This window comes from Colius striatus, chromosome 6 (genome assembly GCF_028858725.1).
Source record: "Colius striatus isolate bColStr4 chromosome 6, bColStr4.1.hap1, whole genome shotgun sequence".
In the NCBI taxonomy this organism is placed as follows: Eukaryota; Metazoa; Chordata; class Aves; order Coliiformes; family Coliidae; genus Colius; species Colius striatus.
Window position 1 is genome coordinate 34,880,360 of NC_084764.1, and position 15,394 is coordinate 34,895,753.

The 15,394-nt window shown below is 47.6% G+C and overlaps 1 protein-coding gene across 1 annotated transcript; it reads left to right on the forward strand.

Moving 5' to 3' along the window:
- Nucleotides 1–592: 592 nt before the first annotated feature.
- RTRAF (RNA transcription, translation and transport factor) lies at nt 593–15,236 on the forward strand. Its single transcript, XM_061997869.1, has 8 exons — nt 593–761; nt 2,772–2,896; nt 4,365–4,464; nt 6,564–6,650; nt 7,693–7,781; nt 10,650–10,718; nt 14,204–14,252; nt 14,872–15,236. The coding sequence occupies exons 1-8, from the start codon at nt 701–703 to the stop codon at nt 15,024–15,026; spliced, it is 735 nt and encodes a 244-aa protein (XP_061853853.1). The 5' UTR covers nt 593–700; the 3' UTR covers nt 15,027–15,236.
- The last annotated feature ends 158 nt before the right edge of the window (nt 15,237–15,394 follow it).

The window sequence follows — 15,394 nt, forward strand, 5'->3', positions numbered from 1 at the left end:
CGCTCTGAGATCATGAGACAACAGCGGAACAGCTAATTAGGATGGTTGAAGCTACTTTGCGTATCTCGCCAAACTTCACAGGAAAACCCGAGGTTGACGTAGGAGCAGAACCCAGCGCCGCCCGCTCCCGCAGCCCCCCTCAGCGCCGCCCGCTCCCGCAGCCCTCCTCAGCGCCGCCCGCTCCCGCAGCTCCCCTCAGCGCTGCCCCCCTCAGCGCTGCCCCCCTCAGCGCCGCCCGCTCCCGCGGCCCCCCTCAGCGCTGCCCCCCTCAGCGCCGCCCGCTCCCGCGGCCCCCCTCAGCGCTGCCCGCTCCCGCGGCCCCCCTCAGCGCCGCCCGCTCCCGCAGCTCCCCTCAGCGCTGCCCCCCTCAGCGCTGCCCCCCTCAGCGCTGCCCCCCTCAGCGCCGCCCGCTCCCGCGGCCCCCCTCAGCGCTGCCCAGCGCCGAGCTCTCCGATCCCCGCCGCCGTGTCACTGACGCTGCGCGTCGCGTCGCTTCCCCTCCCGGCAGCCCCTCGCGCGCTCTGATTGGCGGCGGGGGCTGCCCCTCTCCGCTCGCCGGCCAATGGGCGTGCGGCGCGCGGGGCCGGGGGCGTTCCTTCCCGGCCGGCCCGGTGGCTCGGCCTGAGCGCGGCGAGCGGCGCGGCTGGGCCCGGCCCGTCCCGTCCCGGCGCTCAGGCAGCCCCGCACCCGCACTGCAGCCATGTTCCGCCGCAAACTCTCGGCGCTCGACTACCACAACCCGGCCGGCTTCAACTGCAGGGGTGAGGGGCCGCGCGGGGCTTCCCGCGCCCGCCGCACCGGCATGTCTGCGCCTTCCCCCCCGCGGCCTGCCCCCTGCTCCCCGAACGCGCCCCTGCCGGCGGCCGCTCGCGCGTCCCCTTGCCATTCTCTAAGCCTCGGTGCTTCAGAGACACCCTCCCCCCGGCCGCCCTCATCCCCGCGGTGTCGCCGCGTCTCCCGGGGTGTTGGAGGCCCGAAGCGTTGCGTGGGCGCTGGGCCGTAGCGTAGCCGCGGGCTCCGAAGTTCAGCTGCGGCACGGGATTTAGGGAAAGCTCCAAGTTCAGGATGGGAAAAGCGGCCCCCCCTCTGCCCCAGGCACTGCGGTGGGTGTGCGCGGCTCGCTGGCTTTCGGCGGCTCCCGGAGCGTTGTCTGGGAACAGCAGAAGTGCCGTCCGGGAGTGGAACAGTGTCCCTGCTGTTCCCGGCCTCATCCCACGAAGGGACTTGGTTCGGGCAGTGCGAGGGATGGGGTCATGGTATGGTACCGAAGCCTCCCTCAGCCATTGCATTAACCTACCTTTGGCCCTGGCACTTGCTGTGTCCTGCACACAAAGCAAGGCTGAGGCCCTGTGCTGTCCACAGCAGTCTAGTGATGTGGTTGGTCACAGCCTGTTTTCTCTTTCACCTGTCCATAGCAGTACTTTGATGGGTGATTTTTTGCAATGCTTATCTTTTTTTCTTCCTTGAAAGAGCCTTGTAACAAATACAGGTATCCAGTGTGGCCAACTATAAGCTTCAGGTCAGGCTTTTAGTAGGTTACTTCTGGTAGACTTGCTTCTCTTTGCAGGGATGTTGTCTCTTGGCATCTTCTTCTGTTGTGGTTTTTAGGTTCCTTATAGGTAACACTCTCTTTTTGCTTAAAGGTTTGTTTTGTCAGTGTAGAAGCTTTAAAAGGTCTTCCTGCAAGCTTTCCTTTGCGTGTGCTGTGACCAAGTAGCTTTTTCTTATAACACACTTGCTGGAAGTAGGGCACTTACTCTGCTTAGAGGACACTTTTGAGAACCAAATATACAGCCTCAAGTTGCACCAGAGGAGGTTTAGATTGGAGATTAGGAGAAAATTTCTTCTCTCAAAGAGTTGTCAGGCCCTGAGAGGTGGTAGAGTCCTCATCCCTGGAGGGATTCCAAAGCTATGTCCCTGTGGGGCTGAGGGATGTGGGGTAGTGGTGGCTGTGGCAGTGCTGGAGAATGGTTGGATTCCATGATTTTAAAGGTGTTTTCCAACCTAAACCATTCTGGGATTTTTGTCCCTGATGGGCAAAAATGACGTGCTTACCCTCACTCTGAGATAAGGAGGAGATTAAATTAATTAACTTGAGTTATTGTATCTCATGCAAGGCCTGAATACTACAGGTGGTTTTTGAGGGGCCGGTGTTCCCCCAGAGCTGTGATCTGCTGTGTCCAGAAGTGAGTTCTGTGCCTGAAGAGCACCTGCAGTCTCATTGCTTTGGCCACTATGAATATGTTTGCTGGGACCATAGTGTTTGTATGGTGGAATTGCAGCTCCCAAGTAATGAGATGTTGAGACAACAAGTAATGAGATGTTGAGAGGAGGACAATGTCTTTGCCCAGTCATGAGATGTGTGTGCTCTTTGTTGGAAGAGACGTGGGGTTGCTGCTACATGTAATGTGTTTGTCCAGACAACAGGGTTAAGAACTGAATGTCTGTATCACTTTTCCTTGTTTGCTTCATAACTCTGTGCCCAATAACAACAATGGTTGGTTGGTTGGTTCCAAAAGGCCATGGTCAATCATCCTTGGCCAATTCAAAGTGACTTGAAAAATGAAAAGCACTCAGCCTCGAGTTTTGGTTGGAGCTTCTCCTGGAATTAATGATTTCAGTGTCAGATATCTCTTCTGCTTTTTAAAGATGGTAAAATATGAAAGCACTCAGAGGCATCAATGTTTGTATGAGTTGGATCAAAGCTTCAAGGGCTTGTTTTTGCTCTCAGGGTATCAGTTCATTCTTGTTTTGTTTACTGCTCCCAACAGATGAAACGGAGTTCAGGAATTTTATTGTCTGGCTGGAAGACCAGAAAATCAGACACTACAAGATTGAAGACCGGGGGAATTTAAGAAACATACACAGTGATGACTGGCCCAAATCCTTTGAAAAGGTATTTCATTGTTTCAAACACAAATTGATGCAAATGGTGATGCAAATGACGATCAGCAGCTGCTCTGGCTGTTGACTGTAAATGGAGTCCCTCTGACCGTTTGTCCTCTCTCTGAACTTTGACATTTCTGGGCATGTAAGTATATTATTGAAGTCAAACTGCAGGATTCATTAAGCTGATAAAACTTTTTGTACCTCATTTTCACTCAGCTGTGTTTTGCAATAGGTCAGATATCCACCCTAATCTGGGGGGGTTTTTTGTCTGATTTCATTCAGCTCTTGAAGTAGAAAAAATCTTGACCACAGATAACAGCTTTTCTTTCTGCATTAATGATTCTTTTGCACAAAAAGGAAAATGGATTGGGCTAATGTACTCCTAGGCTTTGCAGGTGTGTGGGTGAAAGCCAGTGCAGCTCTTCTCTCTACCTCCTGTTATTCCAGAGAGATGATTTTCCACTGCAAGTGTAAAGCATGGCAAGCAGCCATTGCTTGTGAGGGATCTCATGAGCTGTTTGAGTCACCATAGGGCTGTTGAGCTTTCCCTCTTGGTTCTCATTTCCTTTCTTTTCCACACAGCCCTGCAAGGAGCTGAAAGTGCTCTGTGATGCTCAGTGCTCATTCATATCACTTTTTCTCTCTGCCTTTGGAGCCCTTTGCCTTCCTCGCTGCCCAGGAGGCTTTGAGTTGCAGGAGGGAGCCTAAAACATTCTAATATCCAACATTTAATTGTATATGCTGTAGAATGAGTGGCTGCTGGTTCTCTTGTGGTGTCAGTGGTGTATTTCTTGGCTTGGCCAGGCTGCCTCTAGTGCACCTTCCCTCCACGCTGCTGCTGCTGAGCAGAGGCTGTGGCACTTATTTCCCTCCAGCAAAGTGGCACAGCAGAATGTCACTATGTCCTGGGCTTTGAGAGTCTTGGCAGCAGATTGGGCTCAGTCTTGCATTTTGGCTACAGAAGAGCAGAGACAGTGTCCCAGTCACATTTTGTCCTCTTGTGTTGTACACAGTCCCAAAGAAAGGGAACATTCACTGCTGCTGCCCCTCAGAATCCTCTGATATCAGTGAAAGTCTGCTTTGGGTGGGAAGTTTTTGCTGTAATTTTTCCTCCATGCTCCCCCTTTCCCTTGCCTTCACTCACTGTATAAAATGATCAGAGAATAAAGAAAGGGGTATTTTGGGTTCTCTGGTTGCAGTCCATTAGTAAAATAACATTAATAACATTGACTAAAAAGCAGTTGCCATTGCTAAATGGCAGATCCAAGTTAGTGGTGGATTGAAGCTCTCTGAAGTGCCTCAGATGGACCAGACACCACAGCAGAGCGTTTCAAAGTGATGCTTCTCTTTAATTACTGTGTTTAACCACTGTCAGATCTGTGAGAAAGTTCCTGCTTACAGAACAGTTTAATGCTCCTAGCAAACTCATACAGGTCAGTTACATCTATTTGTTTTCTTCTCTTTCTGTTCCTCAGTACATGAAAGATGTAAACTGTCCTTTCAAAATCCAAGAGCGACAAGAAACGGTGGACTGGCTTCTCGGCTTGGCAGTCAGGCTGGAGTATGGAGATAATGGTATGAGTGCACTTAATTACTGGTTCCACATGGCAGGGAAATGTGGCTCTTGATTTGATTTCATGACTCTTGTCCCATTTGGACAATGTCAAAAGTATATATTGTTCTCTTAAAGAAATAAGTCCACAATTTCATCTGCTTGGTTTTGCATGCAGCTCATAGCATCCCAGCATGGTGGGGGTTGGAAGGGCCCTGCAGAGCTAATCCAGCCCAACCCCCTGCTAAAGCAGGTTCCCCTCCATCAGGGTGCACAGGAACGTGTCCAGGTGGGTTTGGAAACCTGAGAAGGAGCCTCCACACCCTCCCTGGGCAGCCTTGGCCAGGGCTCCCTCACCTCAACAAGTGTCCCCTTGTGTTTCAGGGGCACTTCCTGTGTTCCAGCTTATGCCAATTACCCCTTGCCCTGTCACAGGCCACCACAGAAAAAAAGTACTGCCCCATCCTCTTGGTATCCACCCTTTAAATACTTATGTTGATGAGGTCCTCCCTCAACCTTCTCTTCTTCAGGCTGAACAGCTCCAGGTCCTGCAGCCTTTCCTCATCACAGAGATGCTCCAGTGCCCTGATCATCTTGGTAGCCCTGTGCTGGCCTCTATCCAGCAGTTCCCTGTCTCATTTGAACTGGACAGAGGACTCCAGATGAGGTCTCACCAGGACAGAGTAGAGGGGGAGCAGAACCTCCCTCAACCTGCTGCCCACACTCTTCTTGATGCCCCCCAGGATGCCATTGCCCTTCTTGCCCACGAGGGCACATTGCTGGCTTATGGTTAGTTTATTATCAACCAGCACTCCCAAGTCTCTCTGCAGAGCTACTCTCCAGCAGGTCAATCCCCAGCCTCTCCTGGTGCATGGGGTTGTTCCTCTCCAGATGCAGGACTCTGCACTTGCCCTTGTTGAACCTCATGAGGTTCCTCTCTGCCCAACTCTGAAGCCGGTCGAGATCCCGCTGAATGGCAGCACAGCCTCTGGGGAATCAGCCAGTCCTCCCAGTTTGGTGCCATCAGGGAACTTGCTGAGAGTCACTCTGTCCCCTCATCCAGGTTGTTGATGAAGAGTTGAATAAGACTGGCCCCAGATGTGAGCTGTCACTCCGATGGTTCAGATGTGAGCTGTTTCTCCTCAGCTCCCTTGGGATTGTGCAGCAACATACTTGCATTTATTATGTTATTTCTGGGTATAGCAAAACCCATTGTATATATTTATATCCTTCTCCCCCCATGGGACTGCCTTGATGAGAACTTACTCTGAAGTGCATTAAATGCATTTTCTTCAGTACTACATTTATTTGAATAAGTTATTCTTGGACCCTGAGTTTCCAGGGAGTAGGTCTGGAGCCCTTGGGAACTAGGGCAAGGTTATGAAAAAGCTGAGTTAGTTCTCAACAGTCAGCAGGAATTTCGTTTCTTTATGGTGAGAGTGCAGATAAGAAATGTAATTACTGGTTGCAAACATACTAATGGCCAAAGTACTGTTTTGCCTTTAATTCCTGTAGGGCTGAGCTCTGCCCAAGACTGGAGTGGGATATAAATACCCACAATCTATAGAACTGGTGCTCGGTCCCTCGTGGTGGAGGAAGTGAGGGTTATGTGAAGATGGAGGAGCCTCAAAAGGCTTGAAGAACCCCTAAGTGGGTTGTGGATGAACGCTGCAGTCTGTAAAGCAGAGCTCTCCCTGAAAGTGTTCCACTTGCTGCTCAGAACCAATGTCAGTCTGTCATTCTGGAGCCTTCCCTACGCGGCTGATTGAGGCACAGGGCCAGGGCTGGATGAACTTATGGATTTTAAAAGTAATAGAACTGCAAGGTGCAGCTTGTTCAGCCTTCTGGGATGAGGATTGTAAGAAGAGCCTTAGTTAAGAGCATGATGCCCTACATTTGTGTGGAGTGTTTTGTGATAGCACATAAGCTCTCTGCAGATGGGAGCTGTTAGGGGAGCTCACTAGAATGGCAGCCTGGGCTCCAGAATATCAGTGCATAAGCCTACAAGGCTCTTGGGATAGTCACCACACCTCCAAAATACAGCTGTTGCAAGCTACAGCTTGGCTCTGAACCTTTTGTCATTAGCTCTAATGGTGTTCCTGTTTGCTTCTTAATTTAACAGCTGATAAGTACAAGGATCCTACCCCTGATGGTGGTAAAAACACTGACAACATGGCAAAGAATGCAGAACCACTGATTAACTTGGATGGTAAGTGTGCAGCAACCTCCTCACAGCTGCATCACATGTGGCCTGGGTACTGTTCCTCGGGGGTTAAGTTACAGCACTGTAACACTTGTACCTTTTTAAAGCCCCCTTTAAAGCTTTAGGAATGCAGAGTTTGTGTGTTCTTTTCCTGATGGCTTAGACTGCCTCTGGGTGAACAGTCTTTTTGCACTTGGCTGCATTCCTGCTAAAGGGAAGAGGAACTTTTGAATCCCAGGTGTCTGAATGCACACTGATGCAGAGCTTTTCCTGTTGGGGGGAAAAAGGGGAAGGGCAGACAGGAGAATCTTTCCCAGCCCGGAGCCTTGGTTGGATACGAGCTGAGAGGGCTCTTGTAGGGCAACAAGGAAACAGATGGAGGGTGTTTACCTTGCCAGCTTTGCAGATTGCTCTCTAAAACATGAGTCCTTACTGGGGGTTAGGGTGAAATAGCAAAGTACCTTTTGACTAGAGACTCTAACATGTCTTTTGTTAAAGAAAATGGTGAAGGAAACACGATGACAGACTGTTTACTTCAATACTGTAACATATTGCAGTTGGCTTGGTCTTCCCCAGCTGTACCTCTTATTCAATACACAGTCACAGTTGTGGAAGTAGTGGAAAATAACTACTAAAATTAGCCCTAAATGCCCCAAGTCTCCTCCCACTGCTCCTTCTACAAAAAGGCAGCTAAGGAATTGCTCCTACCCTCACTCAGCAGGCACAGTTCTGCTCTGCAGCGACGGACACGTGAAAGAGAACACCTTCATACCATTGGCTTTGTTGTCAAAGGCTTGATGCAGGTTTCCTGTGTGGCAGGACACTGGGCATTTAAAATGATGCTGTTTTGTGCTTGGATAGTGTTTTGTCACACAGCCCAGCACATACTTTGGTTGCTCTGTAGCCAAAAGTGGTCACTTGCCACCTTGTTTTCAGGGCCTTGCCCATCCTTGAGAGCAATCTGATGTTGTGGAGTCAGGAGGCCAATTCTGTCTTTTGGAGCCAGTTAAACTAGCATCTATTCTTTTTTTACTGATTATTTTTACAGTGAATAATCCTGACTTCAAGGCTGGAGTGATGGCTTTAGCAAATCTGCTTCAGATTCAGCGACATGATGATTACTTGGTAATGCTTAAGGTGAGTTTCAGAGTTTTCAGACCTCCTTCCTTCCTTTTCCCTGGTGGCTGGTGTGTGTTTAATCGCTTGTGCTGCAGAGTTACTGATAGCCATGATTTTTTAGGCATAAATAGAAAGCAAAACTCATAATGGATGGACCTTTTCAAGCAACTAAGAACACAAAATATAATTAATGCAGGGATAATTATCAATGGTAGCTGAGTTCTTGGATTTCCAGCACTGAGACCTGTTGTTCAGAATGTGAAGTGCTCTAGGTTGGCTTTCTGTGGTTTCAGTGAACCTCAGAAACGTTAAGAAATGCACTCAAAGGAGGAGATTGTATTCCAGTGCTACAAATCCAGAGAAACTTGAAAACACAGAGGTTAAGTGAGGCAAAAGTTGTTTTAAACAACTAACATCTCAGGGAAGAGCCACAGTTAAAAGCTTCCTTCTCTTCCTTTTGGTCTTGTGAACCATTTAGTCCTTGGCATGAGTGAAGGCAGTTTAATTTAGTCTTGACATCTAATCATGGCTTCTCAATGCAGTCAGTAGGCTAATTAATTTTTGAAAGCATCTTTTCTAATGACACTGAGAAAATTTGTGACTTCCTGGTGGAACCTCCTTAGTTACCTGTAAACTTTGGGTGGAACCTGGTCTGTGTTTTTGCAGTACTGCATTTATTGAGATGGCAGCAGTCTTGAGTTCCAACTTGATTGTGTCATAGTGTGGAAATAAGCTCAGGGGTGGGTTTTTTGGCACCAAAATAAACTCATTTCACTGGAAAACCAGTAAGGTCCATTCTTTGCAGTAGTTGTGATACGAAATTAAGTGCCATGGCCATTGAAGTTTATATGGTGTGTGTAAGTCTGTAGCAGGTGTAGGTGATCAGTATCATCATGCTAGCCTGGTTTCTTAATGATATGAGGTCCTACAGTTATCCCATCAACCACTTTCTCATTCTCTCCAGTGTGTATCCTCCCTTTGCCTTCCCAAAATAGCCTTTCAACCCTCTATCAATCTTTAAAGAGCAATTGAGAACTGATACATCAACCCCAAAATCCCATAAAAATCAGTGAAAAGGGATTTCAGGTAGAGAGAACAGACCCTGTGAATGATGATGATGGTGAAGATCTGCCATGTGAGCTCAGCCTGTATTAGACAGAGTTCCTTCAGGTCCTCTTACAGGGTTGTCTCGAGGCTGGGAAACTAGCTGGGTTCACTGCCAGAGAGATAGTAGGGTGTGTAAATGCATTTACAGTGCTGTCGCTGTTTCTGTGTTTCTAGTCTCACTGTTTTTCAGACAGAAGTGGGTGCACAAAGCTACCAGCCTGAATTTTCTTGCTTTTAACTACAGTGAGGAGAGATTCAATGGCAATTCATGTTCCATGAACACTTTTCAGAGCTTGATGGTATTAGAATGAGGGAAGGCCAGAGAGTGCAGGCATGCCATAGACATCTGGCCAGACCTTGGCCAGAGTGAGCAGAGAGCTATCTTGAGCCTCACTTTATTAATTAAAATCTGGCAGGTTGATCAGAGAAAGCATCTGTGTAACACAGCTGGGTATCCTTTTTCTAATGCAAAAGGCACTCCAAATGCTTTCTCATACAAGGTCTGGTTCCACTGATGGAATTTAAAGTCATCAAATCTCTCTTGTCCAGGCTTCTCCCTTCAGTTAGAGAGATTTCTAGAAGTATTCACTGGCAACTTTTTAGTATCACTTCAACTTTAATCATGACTCAAACCAGCAGAAATCTTGGGGAAGAGGCACGAAGCAGTAAGACTGCTGCTGTCATGTTTGGCTGCTCATCAGGGAATGTCTGAGGAATGTGTTTGACAGATCCAGTTTGTTCTGGTGGAAGTCTGCCTGCCTGATATTCCTGCAGTTATTTTTGGAGGCATTTACAGCTGCAGGTACCAGTAACTGATAGCTCTGATAAGATTTCATGCTATGTACTGGAGCCAGTAAAAACAGATGAACAGCAGGACTGTTAAAATCAAGGCTGTTCTTCCTGTGTCTAAAAATAATTCCTTTCTACCCTTGATGTTGTTAAAACCTGGGTGGGTAGCCTTGCTCCAGGTTTCTCTGCATGTGGAAGATGGTTCAGCACCTACTAAAAGATGGTGACAGCAGGGTTTCTTTCCTGGAGAAGCTGTATTGCTGCAGCATTAAAGGTGTGCCATCTCAGAAAAACAAAATGGTGCTGCTGCTTTGGAGTTGCAGTCAGCTTGTTCTGGAATCAGAGCCATGGAGATTGGGAAAGACCTTTTAAGATATTGAAGTCCAACCATTCCCCCAGCATGGCCAAGCCCGCTGCTAACCCATGACCCTCAGCCCCCAGCTCCATGGCTTTGGAGTCCCTCCAGGGCTAGGGACTCCACTACCTCCCTGGGCAGCCTGGGCCAGGACTTGACAACACTTTTGGGGAAGAAATGTTCCCTCACCTCCAATCTAGACCTCCTCTGGTGCAACTTGAGGCTGTTTCCTCTCATCCTGTCACTTGTAGCTTGGGAGCAGAGGCTGACACCCCCTGTCGGCGGTCACAACCTCCTGTCAGGGAGTTGCAGAGAACCAAAAGGTGTCCCCTCAGCCTCTTTTTGTCCAAGCTAAAAGTCACAAGCTAGAATTCTGCCATTTTTGGCCTAGTAGTGGCTGAAATCAGTAGCGTAATGTTCTTATCTCTTCTGGTTAAGCTGCCTTCCTGCAGCCAAAGAGCCTACATCTGCATAAGGCACTGCTTGCAAAGAGTAATGCTACCTGAAAAGGTTTAAGGCCTGATGGAGCTTTCCAAAAGGTCTTCCACAGAACTCTGGGTTTGAGGTTATAACCTTTTCCCTTGGAATAGCTGAAAATGAATTGCTGTTCCCTTTCAATGTGTTTTGTTTCCTAGGCAATTCGCATCTTGGTCCAAGAGCGACTGACGCAGGACGCCATAGCCAAGGCCACTCAGTCCAAGGAGGTTGGTATTTGCCCTGCACGAGCCTCGTGGCAGTTGTTCCATGTCAGGTAGAAATGTGAGGTGTGAATATCTGCCACCTCAGGCAAATTGGTTTAAATCTGTTTAAACACTTCGCTCGGGAGGCTGGTGGAAACTTGATTCGTCTTTCCCATCCTGAGTCTGGAAGACACAGAGGATTATGGAGAGCATACAAAGCTCTTTTTGTTGGAAACGAATCTGTGCACCTGTATGATGTATCCTATAAACAGCTGTTCCCCTGAGTTATTTGCTAGAGGATTACCCTCCTTGTGCAGCTCAGGAAGCCCATGCTATGAGAAGAGATGTATGGCCTGGCCCTGCCTTGGAATGGGTAGTGTTGAAACATTCCATGAGTGGAGTGTTTTGCTTTGTACATACACCTCATCTGTGTTTGAGGAATGGGGTGTTGCACATCCAACTCTTCCCTTCCCCTAAAAGAGGTGGCAAAGGAAAGTTCTCCACTTCAGCCTCAGATTTTGCACAGTTCTTTTCTAACCATGAGCTGTCTGTTCATGAGATGTTCCAGGGAGTGACTGGCTTTTCACACTGTCATTTCTTAAACATCCCAGCTCCTTTCTTTGGTGTTTGGCACAGCAGCAGCTGCCGGCCCTGGCTCCTGGGCAGCAGCCTCTCTTACCCTCCAGGTGTTTGTTTGGAAGTGTCTGTGCTAAAGCAACTGTAGCTGCTCAAAGAGCACAAGTCCCTTCATCTTTTCTGCCAGCTGCTCTGAACAGACAATGCTTTATTTATTGCCACAACACTGGCAGCTGCAGGTGCTCTTGAGTAGCAGCACAGCCATCACCAGAAGTGTTGGAACAGTAAATCAAAATTTTGGTCTTGTGTATCCATAAAACCGTTAAAAGAGCAGGAAAAGATGAAAGCAACTGAGACTGCTGGATTCAATTTGGGTTCTGTAACTAACATTCATATCAAGCTGCTTTTAGTTGGTGGTTTTATGTAGCTGCACAGCTGAGATGCAGGGATCAGGATGGGATTTTCTGTCTGTTTGGCAGCACTAACTTCTTAGAGGAACAATGAATTTATTTCCTGACAAAGAATTATCCATGTTTGTTAGGTCTTCAGAGCGTTGCCTAGGTTGAAATATATGTGGTATGTGTCACTGGGAGTGCTAAATTTCAAGTGAGGTGCAAAAAAGGGAGTTAGAGGCAGGAAAACCAGCTTTATGTGTGCCAGCAGTGATCCTCAACATCTTAATGTACCAGATGAATGAAGAAAATACCTTAAAGGCAGAGAGGATAGCTGGGCTGCAGGATAGGAGGAGAGGAAAAACAAGCCTCTGCTGATGACTTTTGTCTGGCTTGTTAGTGGGCAAAATACTAGCCAGTAACACTCTGTATGTCAGGTTTTGTCCCTGGAAGCAAATTGCAAATGGCCCACTGCTGCATGGCACATGACTTAATACAGGAAATGTCGTGAGCTGCCTTCATGGCCACATCAAGACAGAGTGAGGAAAAGATAAAATAGATACAGAAGTGTTCTCTGAGTGAAGGATCTGGATGAGGACTGTGCTGAGCAAGCTTATGCTGGTGTACTTGTGGTTTAGATGTACCAAATAAAATGAGATTTATCCTTGGGTTGTCAAGGTGTGGCTTTCAAGATAAGACGTGGCGCTTCTTTGTAGGTTGTGTTTTGGCAATTCAATGTACTCGGTGTCTAGACAGGAGTCAGATTTACACTGACAGACTCGTAGGCTGCCCTGGGTTTTCCTTGCCTGTTGAGTGCATCCTGGATAGGATCAGGTACCACAAATGCCCTTCAGGATCACTGTAAGGATACTCCTTGGGCATATCTGAGAGCATCACAAAGTGGGCATGTTTTCCCCTCCTCTGAAATGTGGAAACACTCTTTTTTTTTCTCCTCGCACTCCAAGGAAATGTGATTTTACTGCTGATGCTTCTGCCATGGTCAGGCCCATCACAAGGGGTTTGTGCAACACCTGTTAATTCTTGAGGAATGAGGCTGTGAAATAAGTAGTCTCTGTAGGTACAGAGTTGAAGTGCTCTTCATTTCTCTCCCTCTTTGAAGCTGCTGTGCAAAAGAGCGTGTGCTTTTGTTGTAGCTGTAGATCTGTGCCTGTGCAGCCCAGGGCCTGGCAGAGGCAGGTGTTGCTGGCAGAGACGCCTTCCACCACCCAAAAAGGAGCTTAATGTATGGGGTGTGGGGGGAAGGTAGGGTAGGGAATGCTGTGCTAGCAGGAGGGCTCAAAACACCACCTCTGAAGGTGCCTCCGTGGCCACTGGGGTTGGAAGGTGGCTGCATTGGCCCCTGCATTGGCAGGAAGTCATCTGTGTGGAATCTGCGGCTCCAGGAACGTGGCAACATGCTCTTGGCAGCCTCAAGAATATACCTGATTGGTTAAAAAGTGTTTCTACAAAGTCTGGCATTGTTTGAAGTGGCATTCTTAACGGGCTGGTTACATTTTAACAACAAAGATACATTTTTAAGACAGCAGTTGAACGTCCAGTTGACCCTGAAGGCCACGGCAAAGAGCCACTGGTTGAAAATGAGGTCTCAGAGTTCAGTTTCAGACAGCAGTTTGGATTTAGTTTGCATTCTTTTGATCAAATCAGAATGTTGGGTTGGTTTTTTTTACACCTATCTAAAAGCCTCTAAAAGAAACACTCACTGTTTACAGCTCCACAGTTGTAGAAACTGATGGTATTGAACTTGAATGTTTATCGCACAAGGCGCACTTTGAGAACGGTTACTGAGGTCACAAAAGCAAATCCTGAGCTTTGCACGGTTTAAATCTAATTTTATGTGCATTTTGAAAGATGGTGAGTGGTTGTTTAGCATGACTGCTCCTCCACAGCTGGGGAGGGTGAAGGAGAGAGCACTGCTTATAAATGGCCACTAATAAAACTTTTCCATGTCCTGCCCTAATAACGAGGGAGTGTTTAGAAAACCCAACGTTCAGCTTTCTTCCTAACCTTACCACTCGAGGAAACACTTCTGGGAATGGATAGAGGTTTGCAAGTTGAGTGCTTAAGAAACTTGATTACAGAGAATTGTTCCCACTCTCAAACCAGCCAGTGCTCTGAGAAACTGGCAGGGGTTTAAAGGCGATGGTTTTGAGGAAAGCTGAGTTGGTGCAGGCTTTTTGCTTGTCTGGGGAATCGATGCTGCTGGATTGGGTGTTCTGGCAGCGCTGGTTGTTGGCCTTTTAAGGATTGAATGTGGGCAGTGTGTGTGCTTGACAAGTAGAAGGATTATTAAGCATGAAGATTTTTCTTTATTAATATTCTGGGTTTGCTGTTGGAGGATGCAAAGGCACTCGTGTGTCATCAAGCTTGGTGACTTTGCAGAGCTGTCACACTTGTCTGTATAAGCAAAACTCAAGTGTTCTCTCCTCCAGAGTTACCTGCTGTAGTACTATATTTTCCCACATGTGCAAAATGACATTTCTAATGATATTTCAATGTGCCTTTTTTTCTTTTTCCCTGCAGGGTTTGCCTGTTGCTTTAGAAAAGCACATTCTTGGTTTTGACACAGGAGGTAAGCAGTCCTCTCTCTTCTTCTTCTTACTTGGAAACACTGATGTTTGCCTTTGACAAAGCATATTACTGTCAAATATGTAGTTAGTGCCTACAGTAGAAAAAGGCTGTAGTGGAAAGAATTGCTCCCTCCCAGCCTGTTATTTACGAGCGCTCCTGAGTGTTTTGGTTTGGAACAGAAAAGCATAAATCTTGGCTCTGGAATATTGTTGTTTCAGACTTAATGTTTAAAATACCAGCTTTTAATGGCTCCTTGCTGTCTTGTAACTCTTGCATCTACCAGCAGAGGACATCGGTGCTGTTTCCCTGCGGGGGGAGCTGCATCTTTTACCTAAAATCTAACGCCCCTGCTAGATGATTTGGTCGGCAACAGCCAGGTGACCTGGGACACCGCTGCTCTGGCTTTTCTTTTGCCTCACATACACCACAATCGCTGCTGGGAATGCTTGCTGCTGACCCAGAAGGTTTTGCAGAGCAGCCCTTCCCCTCTCTCACAGCAGGGAAAGTTGTTTCCTGTTTCAAAGGTGAAACCTGTAAGCAGGAATGAAGTGTTAGCTTGGCTTAAGCTTCTCTTAAGACTTTCCTGTCTGATGTGAATTGTCTTTCTGCATCTCACCCAGATGCTGTTCTCAATGAAGCTGCCCAAATCCTCCGCCTGCTGCACATAGAGGAGCTGCGGGAGCTGCAAACAAAAATCAACGAGGCCATTGTAGCAGTTCAGGCCATCATTGCTGATCCCAAGACTGACCACAGACTGGGGAAAGTGGGGAGATGAGCAGAGGAAAAAAAAAAAAAAGCTTTTAGGCTCTGGTGTAGTTAGTACAATTAGGAACTCCTACAACTCCAGCATGCAGTTTGCAATGGTGTTATTTTACCGTTGGGAAAGCAAAACCAGGAAATTGAATTCTGACTTCTAATGAATGATCGTCTTGGGTTTGGTTTTTTGTTTGTTTTTTTCTTTAAATAAATGCAGTTGGGGAAAACAGACAGATTGTTCTGATGAGCTCTGCCTTGGCAAACACGAGGTTGCTTTTTGTGTTGTGTTTTGGGAGCGTTACATAAAGGCTCTGCCGACTCCTCTCGCTCTGGACCTCTCACTCCTAGTTGCCTTGCTGCTTCTCTACCCTCTTGCCTCTTACAGCT

Excerpts from the sequence above, each read along its gene's own strand:
- RTRAF (XM_061997869.1), top strand. The coding sequence starts at position 701 with ATGTTCCGCCGCAAACTCTCGGCGCTCGACTACCACAACCCGGCCGGC. Across the intron at positions 4,465-6,563 it reads GCTGGAGTATGGAGATAATG|CTGATAAGTACAAGGATCCT; the intron begins GTATGAGTGCAC and ends TTAATTTAACAG. Across the intron at positions 6,651-7,692 it reads ACCACTGATTAACTTGGATG|TGAATAATCCTGACTTCAAG; the intron begins GTAAGTGTGCAG and ends TTATTTTTACAG.